Source organism: Xiphias gladius, chromosome 14, assembly GCF_016859285.1.
Source record: "Xiphias gladius isolate SHS-SW01 ecotype Sanya breed wild chromosome 14, ASM1685928v1, whole genome shotgun sequence".
NCBI classification, from domain to species: Eukaryota; Metazoa; Chordata; class Actinopteri; order Istiophoriformes; family Xiphiidae; genus Xiphias; species Xiphias gladius.
Window position 1 is genome coordinate 18,482,897 of NC_053413.1, and position 25,548 is coordinate 18,508,444.

Consider the following 25,548-nt stretch of genomic DNA (forward strand, 5'->3'; position numbering starts at 1 on the left):
TCCCTGCGCCAGGTGGCTTGGCATGCTCTCCTCCACACACACACCCACACACACACACACACACACACACAGTATATATACACAAACATACATGCAGACAACGAATACGCACATTCACAGTGCTGTATGACAGTTTGATAACAGCTATAGTAGTGAGGTGGATGTTACCCTCCTCATTCAAAGGCGCCCAGGAGGATGTCTTGAGGGTAATCTGAGTGTTGAGATGTTCTATTTGGCTTTTTGTCACCTCAGTGTGATTTATGCTTCTAGCTGTCTTCTGTGTGCTCACCTATGTGTATGAACACATACTGAAAGCCAGAAAGTATTAAACGAATGCAAGTCGCAGTCATTGAAACCTGTCTCATCTCTGCCTTTTTTCTCACATCAAGTCAATGCAGCGTACATCTCACTGTTTTTTTTTTCACAAATGAAACAATGCTGTGATCACCGCAAACGAGATTCAGTTCATCGTTCACTGTAACTGGGTGAAGTCTCAGACACAGATGAAACAAAAACATGGATGAAACAAAACAAAAGTATCAGGATGGAGAGATACTACTACAAATAAGTAAGAAAATATGCCTTTTTGGAATTTGGTTGGACCATTCCCTTTTAATTTTTTCTTTTTTCACACTGCTGGAGTCCATGCTACTGCTACCTGCTGCAGGCTGCACTTTCTGAATGTTTACAGTAAAATAAATGTCTTTGTTTTTTTCAAAGTATGTTAAATGTTGTGTAACATCTACAATCTATTACATGTCCTAAACTGTCCCCTTGGACCCAATGTGAAATCCTTTCTGCCAGTATATCACTTAGGAGTTCTGTCATTACCTTCCTGCACCACTATCACCAACATTTTTTTTAATTCATTTTTAGGATTTGCTGTACTAAATGACTGTGATGCTTTAAAGATTTTGTTTAATTTTATTTCAGTACCTTTGTCTTGAAAACTCCAGAAACTCCAGCAGAGAAAAAAAAATTGTTATGGAGACTTACTTTTCGTGAGTAATTAGTAATTATCAGACTTCACGTGCAAACACACTCTTACAATAACACTGGGAAAAATATGCATCTGTAAAGTTTCAGTTCACCATTTAAATGCTTGCACCCAGTCTACCATTTAATTGCCTATACAGCCGAGACCCGACGGTCTGTATAGTTTCCGTAATCAAACTGACATCACCCTTTTACATGCATATGTGCATGACTTGATGTTACCTCAACTTGTTGAGTGTTAAGTGCGTATCAGTGCTATAATGGATTAGTAGAGGCTGTGTGTCTGTGTGTGTGTGTGTGTGTGTGTGTGTGGGGGGGGGGGGTTACAATATTCATTTTCAGCTCAAATACACCCGGGAAATGAATACAGCTCTATTTTACCTCTCCTCCTCTGCATCACTGAGTCTATACGTCACACACACACACACACACACACACACACACACACACACACACACACACACACACACACACACACACACACACACACACACACACACATTTATGCAAACACACACATACTATGTTGTGTTTATGTGTTCATTGCTCCATTTATTTTTAGACCAGGATATTGAGTTTCATTTAATTTCTATTCCTCTTTTCCCTCCTTCCCCTACCATTCTTCCACCTCTTTTTTCTCTCTCTCTCTCACACACACACACTCCGTCCCAGGGGCAAGGTGGTGGTGGTGTTGGTGTGGTTTCCTGCTTGTGTTGTGACGTGAGGCAGCTCTGCCTGCTGGTAGAAAGGCCTCTTTGTGCCTGACCGTCTCTGCCTTTCCCCTCTTTCCACCGCTTACAATTATTTTCCCCTCCAATCCTCAGCTGACAGTTTGGTGTGTTAAGCCGCTGTCGTCATTCTTCATCTTGCTATTTGAGAAAGAAAGAAAGAAAGAAAGAGGGACAAAGGCAGAAAGAAAGAATGAAAAAAAAACGGCAACAACTGCAGGTTTATATTTCAGCAGCTGCACCTTTCATTTTCCCTGCTTTTAGTGTTATGACGGCTCAGGGCTCTCACAGACTGGACATGGCGTCAAATAGTTTGGGCTGAGGCTTCTTTTCATCAGTTTTATTTACTGTATTTTACCAGGCCAGGCCACCCAGAATTATACAACTTTCATTTTAATTTTTGTAATTTTATATTTATCGTGAGACCATCAAGGCAAAGACCACAAGGCAATTTCCATCTCCACATGACACGGAAAACATTTAGCCTGTAAAGCCCAAATTTGTATCACCAGCCAGTTTATACAATATGCTACGACCTTCTAAACCGAGAATTCTTTCAGCTGAGTCCAGTTGCTCCGATATACATCACGAGCCCTGCCTCGTTAGGCCCCCAGAATATCCGAAGTGATTTCTGGGGCCAGAGCAGAATCGGTGGTGTCAAAAGTCATACTTTTTTTGCCTGTTGGAGTTTGAGCAGGCTATTTTTCTGTTTTCACAAACACACTTCATACACATGCACAACAGTTTTCTTCTACAGAGCATGCACCATTAGCAAGAAAAACGGCCACAGACCATTAGACCTCTCTTCCAGACATCCTTGTTTTCCAGTTTTTCTCCCAGTTATTATGCTGTTTCCCCAAGTGACTCTAGCTCTCTGTCTCCCTCTTCAGGAACAACAGCTTGTCGGCCCTCTGGAGATAATACCACTGACGTTTGCGTCTTGTGTTTCTTGTCTCAGTGGTTCCTCTGACTGCTTCTACATCGAAGATATTAGGAAGCCTTTTTTATTCTGATTCACTGCTGCATTCCTATCATGCGCTGCAGAGCTGAGAGAACTCCCCAGTATCCCATGTAAGCCCATGCTTTTAAATGAGCTCAACCATAGCTCTGCAAGATTCATCATTGTGGCAGGAACGAGACTAGAAATCAGGGACCTCTGTAACACATGCAGTTGTCAGGAATCCCACAGTGAGAAAGGCTTTGGCTTGAAAGAGAGAGAAAGGCTTGATGCAGCTCATGAAATTGAGTGATTGCTGTTGATTCTGACTTTACTCCATAACAAGATGCAAGCAGACAATTATCTCGCAGCTCCACATTTGGTCTCACACTGCGAGAAAGCAATGAAAAGAGGACAGTAGGTAGAATTGTTTTATTGCTAGCTGTGGTTTGTCCCCAGCTGGCGTCATGTCAGTGTCCAACCCAAATGTAGCAGAGACTCAGACAAACAAAATGCAGTTTAATGCGAGTTTCCATCTGAATTTGTTATGCGAATATTAGGAGTTGGTTGATCAAGACAAACAGGTGGTCAAACTAGTTCTCCAGTTGAGTGCCATTGAACCATTGCAGAGGAAGAGGGCACAGTGAGATGACGTAATTAAAAGTGCGACAGTTAAACCTCAAATGGTGAAAAACAATGTATAAAACATGATGGAAATATTGCTTTTATGTTTATTTCATGTAGTAGTTTGAGGAGTGTTACAGTCTCCTCATTGCTCTACATATGTGATGTTTCTGTCTGCTTTTTGTCTCTTCAGTTTAAGCAATGTGCTTCACGTACATCCATACTTATTTGCAATTGCGCATAAATGTGAAACATTGTGGAAAATACTGTGATATAAAATGACTGATGTCTTAAATTTCTTTGACATGACAAGCCATGTGTGGAAAACAAATATTGGGCAAGCCAAGAGCTTAAATTGCTTTTGGCAGTAATTTCAGGTAACTGCTTGGCACTTTACACTGAGGAAAATGTTTTGAGTCCTGAAGGAATTTCTTCCTCACAGGCAAATCAATCTGTCATTTTTAATTCTTCTAGAAGTCCTATACTGTCTTGTCAAGAAAGATAAAGTCAGACATATTGTGGGTTTGAACTTTGATTGACTGTTTGTGCTTCACTCAGTGATTGATGAGTTACCACTGTTGACGAATTCATAAAAAATGAGCCCCAAAACTCATTTAGGCATAAATACGACTCTATTCACCAGCAGGCTCCGGCAGGAAAACAATAGCTGTGTCAGAGTGACATTAAGATGAATTTTTATACTTTATCCCTGTTCCCATTTACTGACAAGTGGGGAGGCTTCAAACAGGATGGTGAATAGCAGCCCACGCATCTCTCCGGGGTTTTCTCCAGACCATCTTTCATCATCGCTGTTGTTACATGTTTTAATCTGATGATTAATTTCCTGTGTGAGCTACACGTTCAGGCAGGAGAAATTATTAAACATGTAGAACAGTTTGTTTTACATTGAGAGGCAGCTAAAACCTCCTCGATTCAGAACTGAAGAAAAAAATATAGCACTCTCACTGTTAAAGCTGCTACATGCAAAAATTAAACCTTCACTAATCAATATTTTTGTATTAACAATGAATCAAATGACTACTTCCCTCAACTCTGCGGAACTTTTTAGCATCTTTCGGCTCATTGTTTTGGTTTTGCTGCCTGGAAATTTACTGTTTGGGTTCAGTTTAAGCGCTGTAATCAGTGTTGTTTCCAGCCACAGCAGGCAGCTGTGTTTGGCAAAAAAAAATAAATAATTTGCACTGCGTGCTACCTGTCCAGTCGACAGACAAAGTTAGCAACTACCTGGTGAAAATACTGCAGCATTTAGCAGCTAAAGAGCCAGATGTTTTCTTCAGGAGGGCTGAAACAAAGGAGAGGGATAAATGCTAATTCTGCTTATTGTCTGTGTAAACTGACAACCATTTGCTAAATCACTCGCCATATCAACTTTTTAAGATGAGGTCAGTGTTGTGTTTCTGCTTGCTGTTCTGCCTGAAAGTGTCCAAAATATTAATCAATGCAGGTCCAATGTGGTCCAAAACACCAGCTGTTTAAGGTGCATAGGAAAATTAAATTGTTAAAGAAAGTGATGACCATTTTCAGGCAAAGCGACTACATGTAATATACACAATATGGAATTATAGGGCCATGACTTTAGATCCATTTGTGATCCCATTCAAAAACAACTTTTTTTAAAATGCTGCTTTAGCAGCCATCCATCTCCGGCAAGGTTTTATACGAGAGTTCAAAACCTGACTGCATGGCATTGCTCTCATTCAGCCACAGTAGCATTGAGGAAGTCAAACTTAGACGCCGGGGGTGATAAGATTTGGCACACATTCAGCGTTAATATTCATGGAAAAAGTGTTGGATGCAGCTGAAATCAGGGCTCCGTGCAGGCCTGTCAATTTCTTCCACACCAAACTGGGGAAACCATTTCTTTATGCACAGGGACACTGTAATACTGAAACAGTAAAAGGGCATTCCAACAACTGTTTCCACATTGTTGAAAGCGCACCACTGTCTAAGATATCACTGTTATTAATTATTGTTGCAGCGTTAGGACTTTCCTTAATTGAAAATTAGGGGCCCAGCCCAAAACCATAAAAAAGTAAAGTATATCAATACATTTACTCATTTGACAGATGCTTTTAGCAACTTCCAAGTGAGGCAACTTAGGGTTCAGTTTCATGCCCAAGGACACTCCAGCACATTGACAGGAGGAAGCAGGGATCAAACCACCAACCCTGTGATCAGTGGATGACCCGCTCTACCACCTGAGCCACAGCCACTCAATACACATTTCAGCTGTACAATGCAATTACTAACAATTGTAGAGACTATTACAATGTCCTTCTCAAGTATTGTATAATTGTAGTATTGTCAATAGTGTTGTTAATCAGGTACAGTAAAAACAAGTAAAAATACAGATGTAGAAATATATTTTGAGTAAAAGTCCCTCATTTAAAACTTACCACTTAGGATGCTGAGTTTCTTTTAAGGATCTAAGTCAACAAAAGCTGCTATTAACAGCACAAAAGGAAGTGGTTCAACCAAGTCATACGGACCTGTATTTTTAATTAACAGACTAATAAGATGGTATAACCACTAAATAAAGATCCCCAACAACTCAACCTCCTTTAGTAAAACGTAAAAAGAAGCCTTTGATAAAAGAGGCAAAGAAAGCCGTAGCAAAAGAATAGCGTGTACACTTCAACAGCCTTATGGAAGTTTGAGGATTGAAAAGGTGCTTTGAATGGACAGTATTTCTGGGTATAAGTACCATAAATGTTGTCCAGGGTTTTGGAGAATCTTACAGTTGTCAGTGTTTGGTTCGGTGAGGGAGTTGCAGGGTGGTGAGGGGGACTGTATGTAAAAAAGCCAGTAGGTGTTGTATGGAAGTGGAAGAGGAAATATATGTTGTATATCAAGTCTATCAACCATAACCGAAAAGATAATTTCTTATGGCCTGGACTTTCCACTTTGTTTTAAACAGACTTGAGAGTGGCAATTAATGTTAAAAAAAGTTAGGAAGTTAACTGACATAGTATACAGCACAGGACAGCACAAACAAGACAGGACACAAGAGATCGCTGTTTGTTTCTTGTGAGAAACCGAAAATCAACGCTGTTTCTTTTATCAACAGAAAAATGAAACCAGAGCAAGGAGCAATACAATGTAAACCGGAATGCAAGAAGCAAAATATTAGTCAATAATAATTGAATGGCTTGGTCTCAAATCTGAAAAATAGGAAACACAAATAAATATGTGTATTTTAGGTACCGAAGACCAGTTTATTACAGAACACAAGCTTTTTTAAAAATCTTTTTGGAAAAGAAAGCATTCCGCTGTATGACAACATAATAATGTTCAAACAGTACGTGGTTGAATTTTCACAGTGGTCAAGAAGGTGAAGTTTTTCCATCTTCGGTTTCTTTTTCCTCTTCAGCACAAACTTAAACAAAAGTGTTTTATTTGATCTTGTGACAGACAAATTAAATAAACCAAGCTACTGCATAATGCCTCATATAGCAGAAGTACATTTTTTTGAAGGGCTTTTTTTATGATTTAGAAGAAAATGCAGAATAGAAACCCTCTGAAAAAACAGACTGCAGTCCAAAATATAGATGATATATTGAGGAAAAAGCAGTATGACTAATCTAGAGATATATCTGAAGTACATTATCATTAGTCTCTTATTTGTAAAATTGTGTGTTGCAGAGAGAGAAAAATTGGGTGCTAAACTTCAAAATTATAAATCAGTTTTAAGTAAAAGAGTCTGGCCTTCAGATCATTAGTAAGGTCTACCAGCTGGTTTAACTCACTGTGTATACATTTACAACACAATCAAGTCTATGATTGTGTTGTGCATAAGAATGGACAATGATCTAAGTCACACAGCTGGGCATACAGTAAGACCAAACCCAAATAGAGGTGCAGATTCTCAGATTGGCATCTGGAGGCATAATAACTGTAACAATGCACAACGCCAGTAAAGAGAACAAGAATACAACAGTTCATCAAGATTTCATCAAAACTATATCAAACATTTGTTTCCCTTCAGTTCATTGCTTTATTGAAAAGGTAAAGGCTGGGATATGCTTGAAACAAAGTAGGCAGGGTGATGCATAACGGCACACACTCACAGATGACGGTTCCTCGTAGGCATTCGTGGTGTTACACTCATTTGCACCTGTTCTGGAAGCATGCTAATAAGTCTAATCCGAAGAGGGGATATCCAAAATATCTCTCTGAAATACAACTATTTTAAATTGAAGGACTCAACACTATGTTCCCCACAGCCTTATTAATGACTTTACCTTTAATCCATTTACAACTTCAAGCTGGTTGTATGATTCCAGAGTTGGTTATGTGATTGTTTAAAGTACCGTGCACTGACAATATGACTTGATGTCTGTGAAAGTTGGGGTTAATTACCATGAACAACCGACTTTGGCTGATGTGACTCATCCATGTTTGTTCGGTGCTCAGGCGCGTCTAGCATTATCTAGGTTTATGCAAAATCTGTGTTCAGAAAGGCTTCAGCATCCACAGAAAAAGAATCTGTAAAAGGTAAGTGCATAACGGCTGGCATTCAAAGATGTGTCACAGAGGAGAACACAAGCTACAATACACTGTGGCCTTCATGTTACTGGGTTCAACCTTTTTGGTGAATCATGCCTCCCACATTCTGAGTACTTGCTGTTTCCTGCAGCCTTTGTTTAGCTCAGCCTGGCACTGAATGATGTAAAAGCCTCCTGTACTGTGCCTGTTTTTCAGAGCTATAGTTAACTTACTGATAAATAGAGAACAATGGATTATACACTCCTTATTGTTAATAAGGTCATTATCACCAAGTACAATGGCACATAGTGTGGGCAAATCGTCTGCTCAGGAATGGTGGGTCATGGTTGTTGTCGCATTTTTTTTATTTAATCTCAAAATCAAAAACAGGGACTGTTATTTTTTGACGTTTTTCAATAGGTACAGTACAATAGGACTGCTTTATAGTGCACAGATGCTTATGACACATTGAAAGAGCAAAAAGTGAACCAGTCAAGTTGCAGTTTACATCCATGTCTGTCTAAACTCATATAATATAGGAAGCAAATACTTTAAAGGAATTTAATAAAAGGTATCAAGTGTATTTTATTGTAATTAAAATACAATCTAATCAGTTCATCCTTGAGTCCAAGAGAACTTTTTTTTTAAATTTGAAGAAAGTCCCTCAAGGCGTTTCCTGAGATACCGGGTTGATAAGAATGGGACTGACGGACTGATGGATGGACAGACGGACGTGCCCCTGGCCATGTCTTTTGCTGGTGCGGAAGCATAAAAATGCACACATTTCCCTCACCACAACATTTGGGTCAGTGCTTAACATTTGAAGATAAAGCTTATCTTTATATTCTTCAGACTGTTCTGCACCCAACAGGTCAAAGGGCCATTGACTTGACAAGGAAAATGTGCAGCATTTCACTTTTTTGAATAGCAGTGATTTGGGTTGTGTACTTGGTGTCATCTTCTTTTCATTGGATTAAATCACCTCTCTTACAGTATTCCTCATTGTCGTGCTGTGACTTTTTTGTACCTCGATGTTATATCAAGACTCTACAGCCACACCGGCAGCCTGTGAGGCTGTAATCAAGCACAGCTATTGTTTGAGGGAAATGCTAATGTAAGCAAGCTAACATTCCTGCAGGCAATGTTTACCATGTTCATCATTTTAGTTTTTGTGTGTTAAGGTGTCAGTATGCTTCAACTGAAGTGCTTGTTGGGTGGTCAAAGAGCATCTAAAACCCCCTCTCCCCCGCACCTGTTACAACTGAGTGCATACAATTTTCTCGCACCCGAAAAGTGACAGAGGGCCTGAGACAGAAGTTCACTGTCTCACCTGGCTAAACCTTCCAATTTCCATTTCCATTTTTTGGAAAGTAGTGCAGTGGAGGGAGTCTCGGACGCTGTTCAACCATCTGACAAACACTTTAGTTAAAGCATACTGACACCTTCGGCAGGCTAACACTTGCTAGATAGCTATCCAGTTGTTGTTGTTGAGATAATTCACTCAGAGCTGAAAATGTGAGCCTGCTGATAGTGTGAGAGGGAAAGTCTGGGGATTAAGAAAGTCAGTATCCTCCGATGATTAATGTTTAAACCAGATTTCACGGCAGTTGAATAGCTGCTGAGATAATTCAGGATGATCCAATGTGGTGGGACGGCCGACTGACTGGCTTATATTGCCATAGTTACCCACCACTAGTGTGGCTAAAAGTCCTCTCTGCTTCAGTCCAGTTCATATACTTGTCTTTCAGCATAATGTCAGGGCCCAGTGACTCTAAGCCTGACTAATGCCTACTCATTTATACTCTTGATTTAGTGAAGCAACATTATTGTGTGGTTCCAAATAATTGTGATTTAGTTTAGCACGACAGCATGAGCCGAATCCTTAAAATTAATTCAAGCTTGTGCTTGTTGTCTAGTTGACAAAGTTATTAACTTTTATTATTAAACTCTAAACTCAAAGTTGCCTTTATGTCTCTGTACAAATGTTATGAAAATGCATCAGGTACATTTTTTTTTTTGTCCGTTGTTTTTTTTTTAAACAATTTTTGTTATTCTGATTACATCCTATTAAGTACTAATAACTAGTAATAGAGTAAAAGCTAATTTGAAATGCCCTCTACATTTATTTCTTCTGGATCGACCCCACATTTCTACTAAAGACAATTTTTTTTCATTTACTAAGTAGAATCAAATAATTTAATCAGTCAGAAAATCCACCAGAAAGCAGACATCATTTTCAATGGCTGACAAAAAAGACAAAACGACAAGATGATTTCCAGTGCAAATGTTAAGCATTTACCCAGCTTATATGAAGTTCTGCGGACACTCTACAATAGTTACATCTCTGTTTGCAGGATATGTATGTATTTATGTTTGGCGCAAACAAAATAATTTACAGGTTTAAATGGTTCCATTACCCTATTACCTCTCTTCAAAAGTTAAAAGTAAAACTTACTGCAGATGTGATTCCACATAACCCTGAGAAATGATCAAATCACCACTGCTTGTCATTTTCACCACAATGAAATCCTTGATTTAAAATGGCTGACCCGTACATCTAATGGCAACTGTATTTTATTGTACAGGAAGGTTAAAAGCTGAACTGACGATATTGTTGATCCAGAACAGACATATAACAGTCACAAGGTCAGAATAAGCGCATATGTAATAGAATATTTAATGTAAAGCAGGAAACATACATATTATTGATGACATTGGTCCTAATGGATGCACAGTTCATTGCTCCATGTGGAGGAAATGCAGTAAAATTAGCATACATTAAAAAGTAATAAGCAGTGATTAGCATAAAAATAAACACGTTAAAACATGTTTTACAGCGGCACTCAGTTAAAAATAAATGGCTTTGCAATGCACTTCAAACCTTTCATACCATGTCATGATATGATTATCATTTTATGCTGAATTTTCTGATGACACTGAGTGACATTTCCTTTTGTTGGGTGTCTTTTATAAAATTCTAATTACAGATGGAGGTCTGATCACTTCCTGCTAAAATAGAGCAACCGAGATTCATTTTAATGAAATTAAAGTAGAGGTACTTAAGCAACTTTTTGTTACCTATTTATGGCTAATTATTGCAGCCAAAAGAACTCTGGTTTTCCTTTCAGGACACTTCAGTGTCATTTGAATGGAGCCCTGATGCAAGTCCTGCAGTATCTACAATTCAAATGAGAACTGCTTTAGCAGACTTTCTTTGAGCCATAATTGGACTTCTGATTTTGAATGTAAGTGTGTGGGATGGACATTAAAGACCTGCATCTAGAAAGTGGAGAACTGCCAGTGGCTCTCTGGATTTATTAACAATGATAGGCTGTTTTCCATCGCCAGACAGCTGAACAAGATCTCCTTCAAAATGCTCTCTTACAATAGGGCCCAGGCCATACGACTTGCCCCCGCCATTTGGAATTGAGTCCATCTGACAGGATTGTACAAGGGTGTCTCTCAAATGTGTTTCTCAGAGAAGATTTTACAACTGATTCCAATAAATAACACTTGGATATACCAAGTGCATGTCTGTGTATGTGTGTGTATGTTTCTACAGTTATGAATGATTGTGTATGTATGTTTATTGAGGGGCGTGCGGATGTTTGTGTATCTGATACAAAAGAAAAGCACTGTTTATGCTTCACCGGTTGTAACCCCTGCTTCAGCCCACTCCAACTCATCACATTTGGCAGCAGAGCAACTCCCATTTAACTGGATGCTGGCTTTGTTTCATTTGATTCTCACCAAAGAGAAAAGCACAACTTTAACCCTGTGTTATCCTGAGCTCACTTTTTCACAGCTGTTTGAATGAAAGTGGTTACAGAAGAGAGAAAAAACACACAAACATCTTTTTCTGTTTTTCAGATATAGTCTCTTATCAGCATCTCCATCATAGACACCAGAGAGGTATTTGCACTTTGACATTAACCTCCATGCAAATACTCTACATACCGCTGATGTTTGTTGAGCTATGTTTGGTTGTTTGGGTTGGGAGCCGCGCATGAAAAGGAGAAGTACTCCGTCTTGCATAGCCACCCCACAACAGATTAAGATACAGACATATTTTTTCAAGGAATAGTTTGACCTTTTGGGAAATGTGCTTATTTAGATCAACACCACTCCCAGATCTGTGCATTAATGCCACATTCGTGTCCTATGGGACTGCTTATGGAGATGGAGGAGATTCCCGTGTTAATGACTTGTGAACATTCACATCATTGCACAACTCAAGTTGGTCAAGTTGCTCAAGTGAGGAATAAAATACTGTAAATTGATAATAAAGCACCATAAAGTTCACTAATTTATCACAGATGTTTATTTGCTGACCCGCATTAAACAAGCAAGATAAATGTTAATTATTGTGCTTTAGAAAGGGGCTCCTCTAGGCGAATTTTTGAATTTTGGAGAGAGCCAGGCTACCTGTGACCCCCTTGATTCCAGTTTTTATGCTAAGCTAAGCTAATCATCTCCTATCTTCATATTCAGTGTTCAGACATGGGAGTGGTATTGATCTTTTCATCTACCTCCCAGCAAATAAGGGAATAAGCACATTTCCAAAATGTGAAATAATTCAATAGTGTTAGCTGTTTCCCAGAATGACATATTTTATACTGAAAGTGTCTCCCGTTGAATTACTCTCTTTCTCTCCAGTGATAGGAGCAATTGTCAACCACATAAATTAAAAAAAACAAAACATGTCCATAGGCATCTACTCTAGAGTATTAATTGACCATTCAAAATGTACATATAGTGTTCGTATACAGTTTTTGATCATCAGCTTTCCAAATGCTGGACAGTTAACATCTAAGATGTAGCTCTTGTCAGATCTTACAGGGACTGGGACTCCCACTTGCAGTTTTCAGGCCACATTTTCCTGCGTCGTAATTAGATGTGAACGACTTTCCTCTATTATTTGGTCGGGGTGTTTGGCAGTTCAGTGTATGATATTTTCTGCCAACACCGGCTTGCCATGGCAGTGGAAAAAGTAACATATTGTGCCAATCACTGTTAGCGCCCATCCGGGATTATGAGATTGTGTATCCCCACATCAATTTGCTAATTAGTTGTATTCATTAACATAAATGAAATGTGTCTGCCAAACATAATCTGTCATTTTGTAACAAGAGAGTTGCTCTATTAAGACTTTCACACAATTAACCCATGGCTGATGCTTATCATTACTGTAGTTGTCTTCTTGCAGCAATTGCTCTGGATACAAACAAAAATCTAATTTTTCCTATTTTATATTGTCAGATTCAATTCACTCTGTTATTATTGTTGCCTTCCTCTGCAGCAACAAACTTGATCTCAGCGTTGGCTGTCCTTGAAGCCATGCTGCTATCTCTGACTTTGTGCTTGAATAGGAAAGGAAAGGTTTTCCTGAAGGACTTTTGGAAGCTGGCTCCCATGAAACCATAAACAATGGGGTTGACTGAGGAGTTGGCATAAGACATGCAGTTGGCCCACGTCTTGATCTTGTATGTGGCATAGTTCGGCCGGTAGTTGGGATAGAAAGACTGGAAGAGGGCGAAGATCTGGATGGGTCCCCAGCAGATGGCGAAGAGGAGGACAATAACTACCACCATCTTGGAGACTTTGCTTCTGATATTTATTGTTCTCTCAGACAGGAGGTTGACCTGAGGAGCATATAAGAGGAGAGGAACATAAAAATGTTTAAATCTGCAATAACTGTTTGGTTTTTTTGGCCACTTGGGGCAGTAGAAACAAGCTGTGAACTCATCTCTGACATATTATAAACTTTTAAGTTGAAATGGTGAAATTGATAACAAACAGTTGCTTATTCACACATCCAACAATTAGGTTGCTATGTTATCATTCATCTGGAGTCATCTGGAATTTCGGTCTCTTGAGAGACCAACTCTTGAGGGAAATATCTGGCTGTTTAGTTGCTAAATGCTTTACTATGTTCACCAGATGGTCTCGAACTGTGTTGCCGGGTATGTAGTGTACAGTGGGGTTTTACAGCTTTTTACTGAATACTATGGAAGTAATATTATCTATTAATATAAATGTAAACAAGTGTGTAAACTTGCAGGCTGGAAGACCAAAACAAAGAGCTGAAAGTTGCTGAAAAAAACCTTAGAGCTAATGGGAACTGCAGAGTCAGGTGATAATTTTCTTGTGGGTTTGTTGCTATGAACAAAACCTTTTACACATACCTTTTACAGATACTACTTACACATAGTCGTTTCATACATTGTTTTTATGAATCTGTTTAATACAGCTGATTTAAAGAAAGATGTTTTAAAACACATGTTCTAAGACAGCCAACATCAAAAGCAAGATAACAAATATTAAAGAAAGGGCAGGTACCACCACAATACGCAAAAGAGAAGACCTTTTTAATCTGTGAGCTAATTAGCTCACAATTAGTCGCGTTCAGCCTCTCAAGCAGTTCCAAATAAACACAAAACAAAGCAAAAAAAACCTTGGCCATACCTGATAGTTGTTGTCTACAGGTTCTACAGTGGGCTGACCCACCCTCTTCACCATCAGAGTGTAGCAGAAGGAGATAGTGAGGACAGGCAGCAGGTAGGCAGCAATAAACTGGTAGAGGATGAAAGCCCTCTCATGAGTTTTAGAGGGAAATCTCTCCATGCAGTATTGCCTCGGGCCGTACCAGTAACCCTCCTCTATACGCTGATACAGTAGAATCGGGCTGGACAGGATGAAGGAGCCTGGGAAGGACGAGGACTGTGTTAGATGAATTAGTTGAAATCTTACAAGTTTTTTCCTTTACCCCTTTTATACGCAATTCGTCCTAATTATTCACCGGTTCTGTGGAAAATCAATTCAATGATGCTTTCATAGAGTCAGAAGAAGTGATAAGAGAATAATTCTTTATCAAACGAGCAGGACAGACCAATCCAAATGCAGATGCTGACGATCATGGCTACTCTCGGGGTACGGTGGCGTAGAGATTTCAGAGGGTAGACTGTGACATAACAGCGGTCTCCACTCATAGCAGTCAGAGTAATACAGGTTGCTTGGACTGTCACCTAAAAAGGAAAGGGACACACATACAAAGTCTTTAACACTGTACTTTGAATGTGTTATGTGCCAGAGCCATCAGAACGGAGATTCACTTTTAATTTAGTGTTTCTATTACAAAGAAATCTCAGGGCCAGACAATTAATTGGTTTTTGAAAGCAATGTATGATGCGTCAGCATCAGATTTTACATTTTCTCAGGGTCTCCAAACCTTTTTAAGGTTTTTGCTAATGAGCTCTCATGCTATTAAACTGAAGAGCATGGGGGAAGAGAGAGAGCGAGGGAGGAAACATGCAGAGGAACAGAAAGATGGGAAGCAGGGAGGAAGCTGCAGTTGCGATAAGTTTTTTTAATTAGCATACGAACAAATCCTTCAATTAAATTTTTAATAGGGTTCAACGATGCTCAATTCAATTAAACTCTTGCACATAAGAAGAATGCTAATTTAAGGCTAAGTGTGGAATTCATGTCACAGTAGGAATGTTCAAGTATACTTGCAAGTTTGACTCACCCAGATCTTAAAAAATAAACTTTTTCTTGAAACACAAAATTAAAATACGTCTGTACACTGCTTATCCGGAGAGCACGATGAGACAGAAAACAAGCCTCGCACTTCTTTTCATCCTCCTCAGAAAAATTATATTTCGTTCATTTCAAATACATGGGCCACTAAGGGTCGTACTGTGTTATGTGTAGGTAAACTAATCCATATTCCTTTGAAATATGTGCAGCAGGGTGGTGAGATGAGGGGTCAGAAGTTCTCTATGTGCTCTTTTCCCTCTTTTGTCTATGTATCTGCCTCCTTCTCTTGCCTCATCTTATCTGCGACTGTGAAGCCAGCACTCATTACCCTCCAGAGGTTTGGAGCACCACATCAGGGTTTCAAAGGAGTCATGATGAGTTCAGCTTTGAGGCCACTGAGGAAATAGGTACAGCTATCCCTCAATTTTCAATACTCTTGGTACATTAAGAGCACGCTGCCTTGATATCTTTAATGCATAATGTCTATTCAGAGAAATGAGATTGGATATTGGATATTAAGATCATAAGCTGAGCAGTGTGCTCAATAGCAAAATGATCTCTATTTCTTCTCATATCGTTTAATAAAATGAGGAAAGATTGAATTGTGTTTTACAAAAGGTGGATCTTATGTTGCTCAATATATTACTTAAAACAATAGGACATGATTTTGTCCTTAAAGGCTTGGGCAAGAGAGTGCGAAATAGTGAAAACAATTCAGTGTCTTCGTGTTTCATTCTGTGTCATGAAAAAACACTGCCTCCTCCCTGCTTGCCCTAGTGATCCATTTGTCTTAAATACTGGACCTTAAATGACAATGAAAAGTAAAAATATTTAGCTGCATTAAGACATGGTCTCATTTATTAGGAATGAACATGTTTCACGGATATTGTTCATAATCACTAAATAGCAGTGAATATTAAACAAGAAGAAAGTTGTTCAAAGTCAAAGTTAAAGCCTTGTGAAGCAACAGTAAACTGCAGACTTGTCAATGTTGATGTTGCTGAAGTCCTACTGTTTACCAGTATGTACATCTTGGCGATATCCATGTTTTATAGCGTATCTGTAACTGTTGTTTTAAATGTTTTAAGTTACATTTACAGGAGTAGTTTCACTTTTTGGAAAACTTGATTATTCGCTTTCAGCCCAAGAGATATGCGAGAAGATCTATATCACACTTATGTCTTTGCATTTAGTGCAAAATTTGGTCGAGTAATCTATTAGTTGATTGAAAGAAAATGGATCTAGAACTATTGTGATAATTGATTTCATTTTCAAGGAAGCGTCCTGGTTTTAGCTTGTCAGATATGATGATTTGCTGTATTTCTTTTTCATACATGATAGTAAATGGAAAATGTTTGCGTATTGGCCTGATGGTCGGACAAACCAAGCGAACTGAACCTTGGGCTGTGGGAAGCATTCTTACCTTCTCCAAGATGACAAGAAAAAGAAACAAAAATAATACGACAGATGTACATAGGTCCTTACTTTCGAAGGGACATACATTTGCTGTGTGAGTATTTTTCATCCTTATCCTTCTCACTGTGCGTTAAAAATAAACTTTTACAAGAAATGAATGAAAAGTAGTTTTAGGATAAATTATACACATGAGACACAACATATGTCCCTTTTCTCTTTCTGTTTTGGAGATGGCATACATCTGCTGAAGCGAACTGCAGAGTCAGGTGATAATAGTAATGTGGCTTTGTCACTACGGTCCTATTTCACATCACATGTTTTCATTTGATCCTTTGTGACAATGAAAATATGGATTATAGCTTTCAGATCATACTGCAGTCTTGGCAGGATGTCCTATCTGCCTGCCTGCTGCTGCTGCTGGAAACAAGATTAATGAGAGCGCCTGAGACTGAATCAAACAGTAAGGCTTTGTGCTGTCAAAACAAATGAGCTAAAAGGTCCTAAAACCTTTCATAGAGATAGAGTTTTCATTGAATATATAAAACTATTGATTAGTGTAGCTTTAACTTTAAACCAAACCCTGAGTGGGTTCTAATAAAGGGAAAAATCATGTCCAAATTGTGTCCAAATTATTGTTTTGGATTGGAAGTCCAAGAGCCATTCTGCCCCTCTATGTTCACCCAATAGATGTCTGTGAAGTCTCAGTCACCTGACTCCAACTCCCACCTCGCTTGTTACCCATTCCCCAATTTGCTCACAGTACATATACCAGCCATCTTTCCCACGTCACTTGCCAGATTGTTGTGTATCTGTCATTTTCTGCATGTTGTGGACTTCTTTCTTGCCAACCTGGACCTGTGTTTGTTCCTGCCTGCCTGCCTGCCTGCCTGCCTGCCTGTCTGTCTGTAACCAAGCCTTAATTTTCACAATCTCTTCCATTAAAATCACTGAACCATTCCTGCCTGTCAGGTCTGTGTCTGCATTTGAGTCTTTCTACCTGTCGTGTTGTACAAACCATGACGCAATTTCTCATAAGGCATCAAATGACCTTTGCTGATAGAACATGTTCCCCGACCCCTCCTTAGACCCTTACAGCTGAGATCAACTGAAATGTGTAATCACATAAATGTGTTAATAATGCCGTCTTTGCACTGTCCTCCACTGTTTGGCTAATGAAAACACTTATTTGAAAGGGAGAAAATAATCGGAGGATTATTTTTGGAAAGAAGAAGGTTTTGCTGGCAGCTTTCCTAGTAATAGTCTCTTCATTACTATTGATCAACAATCCTATCAAGCCTTGGTCATTCTCTGCTATGGTACAATCAAGTTCTACGTGAAATAGTAGCAGTAGTTGGGTAATCTGTCACGTAGTGTTGCTTTAACAGAGACTGATGATGGATGTTAACACAGCAGGCATGGTTCACCTCACCTGCTGTTTCCCCCTGATTGTTTTCATTGAACTCTAGAAATTTTGACTGTTCTCATGTTAAAAATCCATTTTTCATTGAAAAAATGTGAGACTGAGGTGAGAAGAGCAGTCAGTTCCCCTGTCTCATTATAATCATTAAAAACCTAATTGCCCTTCTCTCAAGCACATGCAATAACAAATAGTGGGAGGTCTCCCTTCACAGTAACTGAAAAAAACATTTTAAAACACGTGTAGGTTCGGATGACGAAGGGCAGAGAAAATGGTGTGGTGAAACTGAAAAAAAGACAAAGCTGCGAGACAATTTCTCTCTTTTAAAAGAAAAGGTTCAGACTCAAGTCATCGTTTTGCCAAAGACAAGCGCACACACTACTACTCTCCATGTTGAGATGAATAAACTAAATCCCATCTTCATGTTTTCAATTAAAAATGCTTTTAGCCTCTCTGCCTGCCTGAGTTCCTGGCCTGCCTCACAGACTGACATCTTAGTCTTTCAGGCTCAAATTAGCCGTGTACATCGTCAATCTGCATTCATCATTTATTTATTTATTTATTCATTTGAGCCTGACAGATCGTCTCCTCCTCCCCTCTAGATTCCCAATGAATTAGGTCAAATAAAAAAATGTATTAAATTTACTGCATATTTTTGTCAACCTCGTTTTCTGAAGGAAAGTTACATCTCATTTAGCGTTGGTCTAGCTTTTGAGTGACATGACAGGTTGCCAATTAACTAAACAAGAGCTGTGGTAACTCCTCTTCATTTAGACCCTCAGGAAAAATGTGTTGCCTTTCCAAGCTATTTGGCCCTGGTTGCCCGGTGTGCATATTTTTAGAGCAGTCAGCAGTTATTAGTGCATGGCAAAGTGTTATTACAGTATAGCAGAAAATGTGGGGTTTTAAGATTTGAACTTAGCGCTGACCTATTTTCAGACACTGTGCATTTAGGGATTTTTTTAAATTGACCTCCGCATGGAGTCAACAGGTTGCGGCCTGTGCGTGCCCCCACTCCCCGACCCGATGATGCATTTGTGCAAGGAAAGAATGTAATAACTTCAATGCGAGAGTGCATAAGCAAGATTTAAAGTGGGTTTACTTTACCAACATGTGCCAGTAGCGAGACAATGTCAGTGTTTACTACCTGCCTATTTATAAACCTTTTAGCAGTCTGCTGCAGACTTTCTGCCAAGATCGCATGACGTTTTTCAAGCTGCAAAAATCGATATTTTTGAATTCACAATGGATCTACTGAGTGTGTGTAATGAAGCCCGAGAGAGTTGACCCCAACTTTACCCCCTACCTTTTTTTCCAGACGCATTTGGTCGTGGAAAAAGCTCTGATGAAGCCACTGTACACTTCTTGCTCAGCACCAAACAACAGACACAATTAGGGACTAGCTTGTGAACGTAGTTGAACGTCTGGCTGCTACAGAGACGGATAATTCATTTAGCTTCCCTATGTGGTGGGACTTTGATTCAGTTTCTTAGAGCAAAAGGGGAAAAAAGGAGAGGAAAAAATCAATTATTAATTTGTCTTTTGTCACTTATACATACAAATATATACTTTTTTTTTTCTTCCTTCAGGGAAGGAAAGCAACTGGTTCTTTGGTTAAATTAGTTCCAACATATTATGCAACCTGTAATATAATAGAAAATAGAATATAAATTGCATTGCTTGAAAGGGTCATAAGGCAAGGTTGAGATTCATGTCTAATGTTGAGATCCATTGATGTCTAATGTTCCCCTTCAACTTGGTGCTTGTTAACTATTGGGGCAGGTGGTGGCATGTTCAACATTTCTTTAAAATTCACTCAGTTGTCAGTTTATTAGGTACACCAAACTTAAACTAATGCCGTCTGATGTAACAGTCCTGCAGTCAATCCTCCCTTCATGAAGGTTATTATGTTCAGTTTTTTTTTAAACTGTTAAGGAGGTGTTGATTCAACTGCATGATAATTCTGGAGGCTGTAATTTGTGATGCTTTTGAACTGTATTGCATTATACAAAGAAGTGTGTCTGTTGTTTAGCCTACCCTCCTTTATTTGAATGGGGTGGACAAAATAGCAACTCCTGTCAATATAATGCAGTGTATTAAACGGCATTAGTTTTAGATCAGTGAACCTAATAAACTGACAACTGAGCGTATGTTGCGGCAGCTTGTTGAAACACATTGTTCTCAGTAAACAGTTGATGCTGTTTTGCCCTTCGTTTTTCTTTTCTTTTTTCTTTGATTGCTACTTGGACGTCCTTTTTTGTTACTTTGAGTCGTATATTTTTAGTAAATCAGCTGTCAGCTGTGTATCTTGCATCTGTACAATGGCTCTGCAGCAGATCCTTTCAGGCAGTGAAGTTTAAACTCATTTTAACTGTGAAAAAACTGGATAAAAACAACAATTGCTATATTTGGATGAGAACTTTCTCGACACAGTCCTTAACTGTCTTTTATTTTTGTTTTAAGGACGAGGTCCTTGAGATTGGGTTTTCTATGACACACAGCTGAGTTATGCAATCAGAACACATGTGGCTGCTCTGGTGGAAGGGCATTTGATTGTACCAAACCCATTAATGTCATTGCTGTGACCAAATTTGTTGAATTTTAATAATTACTGGTGTTTTGTTCAATTTAAAACCAAGTCCGAAATGTCTTTTTTTTTTTCTTTTCAGTATCCTTTGTAGAAAGCATAGAACGATACCACTTCTGTAAATGTGAAAGCACAATTCTGAGCCAAAGATGAACTTAATTATGATAAGATAAAAATGCATGAGTGATGGTTTTACCTGCTGTAGGAAGGCCACAAATTTGCACATGAAGTTGCCAAAGATCCATCCAGGGAGAGGATAGAGGGTGGCAGTGAAGGGGACGCAGCACACCAGGAAGATGATGTCGGTGGCAGCCAGGTTTGCTGCACAGGGAGAAAACAACATGCAGTAATTCTGGAGTACAGTCTACAGCACAGTATTTTACAGATTTATTATTTAACTATGGGCGTATGAGGTAAATTTTTTTTTTTTTTAATTTAATGATTCCAGAGGAAAAAAAGACTACTATAACCAGCCAGTGATAACCAGCCTGATAGTAATCAAGTAATTGTTTAGGTCATTTTTCAAGCAAATAGCCCGAAACTCTCTGGTTCCAGCTTCTCAAAAGCGAGTATTTACTGGTTTTCTTATTCTTTTATGATATTAATCTGAATATCTTTGGGTTTTGGATAGATGGTCAAACAAGACATTTGAATATGTTGGAATGGGCTTTGGGAAACTGGGATGGATATTTTATTTAACATTTTATGGGGAGATTGATTTATAAAGAAAACACTAAGACATTAATTCATTCTGAAAATTGGTTGCAGCCCTGCACCCCATCCAAAAGTTAAATCTGTATCCAAACTACTTCAGAGATTGCAAGTGATTGATTGTAAATGGTTCTGAATGGAGATAATGTATGAATGAATGCAGCATCAAGGAATCTAACATGGACCCCGCATTACAAACCCATGTACAATAACCCATTCTGAATTACATTGTGGATGTTGTGGATATTGCACTAAACCCTAAATAAATATTTATCCTGCTGCTTCTGGTGCGTTACCAATCTGACAGTGAGTGCATCATCATGAGATTTTAATAAAATCGGAATATATTTGGCAATAAAATCCTAAAGTAGTTAGAAATCTGACTATGTACTCCCATCCACTCCCATCCATCATCCATCTACACCCTCGTTCTCTACCAGGGGCTGATATATCATCAAGTACTATTTGCAAAAATCTGATGCAATCCAGTGCATTTTCTCTATAGTATATACTATCTCCAGGAAGGTTATAATGTTGAGCTTTGTTTCGACGTGTTGACTGAAGTGATGTTTTTGTGTCCACTTAAGGATTTTTTCCCATTTGTGTTTGGTGACTCTGAAAAGCTTAATGGTAAGTTAAGGTAAATCCGTTGTTTACTTGATGAACAGCAGTAGGTGCTTTAAGAAAATCAGGCAACTGTTGATTGACTGACAACAGGTCGAGCAGTACAACTACACACACAGACTCACACAAACGCATGCTTAATTTAAATTCATGGTCGCTTTCCAATATTTAAATGAATGCACACAAAAATTTAGATAGCACACCAAGCAGAAGCTGTAGCGATAACCTTGGCAGTCTGACCGGGTTTCCTCTCTTCTCCATTTAATCTGTCATCCTGACAAATATGCCACATACTATTTCGTGTGTGTTATTTTGTTGCTGAATCTAATCACATCATAGTTACTGGACCACTATGTTGAAAGGACGTGCAGGTGGTGCAACAACTCTCCGGCCCTGAGATATTATCAAAGATCAAATTCTTGCCACATCCACTATGCAGTGGGCAAACACAGACACCGTAAATCACACAATTGCACACACCGCCTTGCCTAATTTACACATCAACCGACAAGCTCATTTACATATATGTACGTGGCGAGCGTTTTTAAATTTCATTTTCGTTTATTATTATTTTATATTATATTCTGTAAACTTAATCTCCATTAATCAGTCACCTTTGCAATTCTCCTCAAGTGACAGCTCAATCAGACGTGCTGTAAATGGCTTCAACACCAAAAGTCAGTCACCCTGTTTTCAAGACTGTGTGCACTGAATACCAGCGGAGATATAAGACAGGTGCATGATTGATGCAGTCCTTTGATTTCTCTTGTTTTATTGATACACAGAAGATTAAAGCATTCTTCCGGACGAAATCTATAAGTGTGTTTTCATTCATTCAGCTGTTTTTACACACATTTAAAGTCTGTGTATTTAAAAAAAAAAAAAAAAAAAAAAAAAAAACCTGAGTGGAAACATTGAGAATTTGTGTAAAATGTGACAAAGTGCAGTGGAAGCCAACTTAGTGGATAAATTATGACATACACGTAGCATGTTAAGGTTCCCTAAGCTTTCACCCCCCTGAAGGAACGAAAAATGGCAGCAGATGAAAAATCAGATCTGTGTGGACCGAAGAGAAGCCTGTAATGTTTCTTAAATGAATGCAAGAAGTAAACATAAATGCCATATTTCCACTGCGTTCTCTACATGGTTTTTTCAGCATTTGAAGCCAGCAGTCTTTTAATTACACCATTTTGTTGCTGCCTCTTCTTCTGTGATGGTTTACTGGAATCCGACTGGAGAATTAGCACCACCTTTTATCTCGACCAAATAGCTTCTAATTTTTCGAATAACATCAGTGATGGAAACGCACAATAATCTGCATTTCCTTTTGCCAATTTTCTGGAAATTCTGTTAAAATAAGTGCTACATTTTAACTGAATTTTATCTCCCATCTTACCATGATGATAATTTTTGTTCTCAACTAAAAAAAAAAAAAAAAATACTGTATCAACAATGGACTTTGTGTGAACTTTGAACAGTTTCATTGTTGATTACTTTAATATCATGAATCCCCCTGAGCATTGTATGCAGAGCAGCCAACCCTGAGCCCTGAGATCAATAAAAGTCGCTTTCTTACACATACTAACAATCTCAAATTGTATGCAGCAAGGCTCCCACGACACCCCCAGCAGATAATTATCATACCAACTTAATTAGATTTTTTCTTCTTAGGGACACAGTCTTAGAAGCAATTTGCACTCAGTTGTGATTCAGGACACATCTGAACACTTTTCCTCTCCTCTAATGGTAAAAGTGAAACCTGTAATCAACGTGGACATTCTTTGCTTGTAGCTGTGTACTAATTGGGAAAAAATTAAGGATGAGTAAAGTTATACTGTGCTTCCTCATGAACCCTGGAAGGTCTTTTGAACCCCCTATTGGCATGCAATGAAGTGTAAGAGGATAGATGAAAGACACATACATCAAATGATCAACAGACGTATTTGAAGTTGACACTCTGGGAGTTCATGATATACATCCCAGCCCACTGATCTCCTGGATGTCCTGTGTTTGACTCTGTTTTTGCATCTGTTCTGTCACAAACAGCCAGAACACTGAAATACAAACTTACTAGTTTTTGTTCTTACTCACCTATGTAGAAATTAGTTGCCGTCCTCATCTGCCTGTGTTTGGAAATGACAAAAATAACCAGGGAGTTGCCCACCAGTCCGACCAGCATGATTAGGGAGAAGAAGAGGGGGACCAGCCAGGCATCTGTGAGGAAGGGGTGCTGATCTCCTTCCTCCTCCTCGTCATTGTCCCCACATCTGCCCAGAGAGAAGTTCACCTGGGAGCCGTTGATCCAGACCTGCTTGGTGGAGTTCCACAGCTCTTCAGAGGAACACATTTTGACAGGATGGGAGCAATAATTGTGAGGGAGGCGAGAGAATGAGTGCTGAGGGGAGCGGGATGAAGAGGTATGAAGGCAGAAATGGCAATTAGGAGAGAAAGTGTGCAGAATGTGTGCAGGAAAATGTGGGGAAAGATTTAAAAAATCTTAAACGAACTCAAGAAAAATGCATGAGTGAAAAGGGAAAGGACAAAAAGTAGAGGAAAGTGTGATAGTGAGGGGTGAACAGACATGCAGACAAGGAATAGGTGATAGAGGGAAAGTAGGCTAAGAGTTGAGTGTGTCTTAGAGTAAAGTGAATTTGGCAAATAAATAAATGGAGGAGTGAAAAATCAGTTGGGTATCAAAGGGGAAAAGTTAGGAAAGTTAAGGACACGGTGTAGAGATGAAGGAGGATGAGAGAAAGATCCCTGGAGCTGCAAAGAGGTGTCCTTTTCATTGCAGCCCAAAGCAGGAGGAAAAGAGGGAATTTGGATGTGCTCATGTGAAGAGGACACAGTCGCAGGAGAGGAAAAAATGCGTCTTTTCTTCAGATCAGGTTGGATTAAAAAACGGCTCCCTTTGATGCCACCACATCACCCCTCAAAGCTTTAAAGCACGCTGTGCTTCTGACCTGCGAGATAAGCAAGCCTCCAGGCAGCTCTGAGGATTTGCTCACGATGAGCAGAGTGTATGCTGAGAGGCAGACAGATGTCCTCTGTGAGCTTGGTCATCAAATACCCTAAAGTAAACAATCCATTGTACTTGTGGCTTCCTTTCCTTTGAGTTCGCCTTCACATCTCTTTGTTCCTCCGCCCGTAGTGAGGTTCAAGCATTTTTTCACACTGTTTCTTATTCTTCCATTCAGGGCTTCTGCTCCGGAGGAAAGGATAGTAAGTTGATTAAAAGACACTGGCTTGTGTAGGAGTCGATGCTTGCTCTATAACCTTAACAAAAGTATGAAAAAACCGAAAAGCTTAAGCATTATCCATTGTTCATTCTCCCAGCGCAGCCGAGTCGACTGTAATTTATGTTTCAGTGGAAACAGCCTTGACTCTACTCGAGCAGAGAGCAGACCGAAGGAGATGCTGATGGCTTTATAGTTCCAGCAAGAGCAAGGACACACAGATGCAG

The 25,548-nt window shown here is 39.1% G+C and overlaps 1 protein-coding gene across 1 annotated transcript; it reads right to left on the bottom strand.

Moving 5' to 3' along the window:
* Window positions 1–12,726: 12,726 nt before the first annotated feature.
* kiss1ra (KISS1 receptor a) lies at window positions 12,727–24,432 on the bottom strand. The gene is made up of 5 exons (XM_040143872.1): window positions 24,177–24,432; window positions 20,947–21,071; window positions 14,681–14,816; window positions 14,257–14,495; window positions 12,727–13,433 (listed from the first exon to the last, which is right to left on the bottom strand). Exons 1-5 carry the CDS (start codon window positions 24,430–24,432, stop codon window positions 13,053–13,055), a joined length of 1,137 nt encoding a protein of 378 aa, XP_039999806.1. The 3' UTR covers window positions 12,727–13,052.
* Window positions 24,433–25,548: the final 1,116 nt, after the last annotated feature.

Bases quoted from the DNA above. Each gene is read 5' to 3' on its own strand.
- kiss1ra (XM_040143872.1), bottom strand. From the start codon at position 24,432: ATGTGTTCCTCTGAAGAGCTGTGGAACTCCACCAAGCAGGTCTGGATC. The intron at 21,072-24,176 runs GTGAGTAAGAAC...CTCCCTGTGCAG, and splicing joins GGCAACTAATTTCTACATAG to CAAACCTGGCTGCCACCGAC. The intron at 14,496-14,680 runs GTCTGTCCTGCT...CGTCCTTCCCAG, and splicing joins CAGCATCTGCATTTGGATTG to GCTCCTTCATCCTGTCCAGC.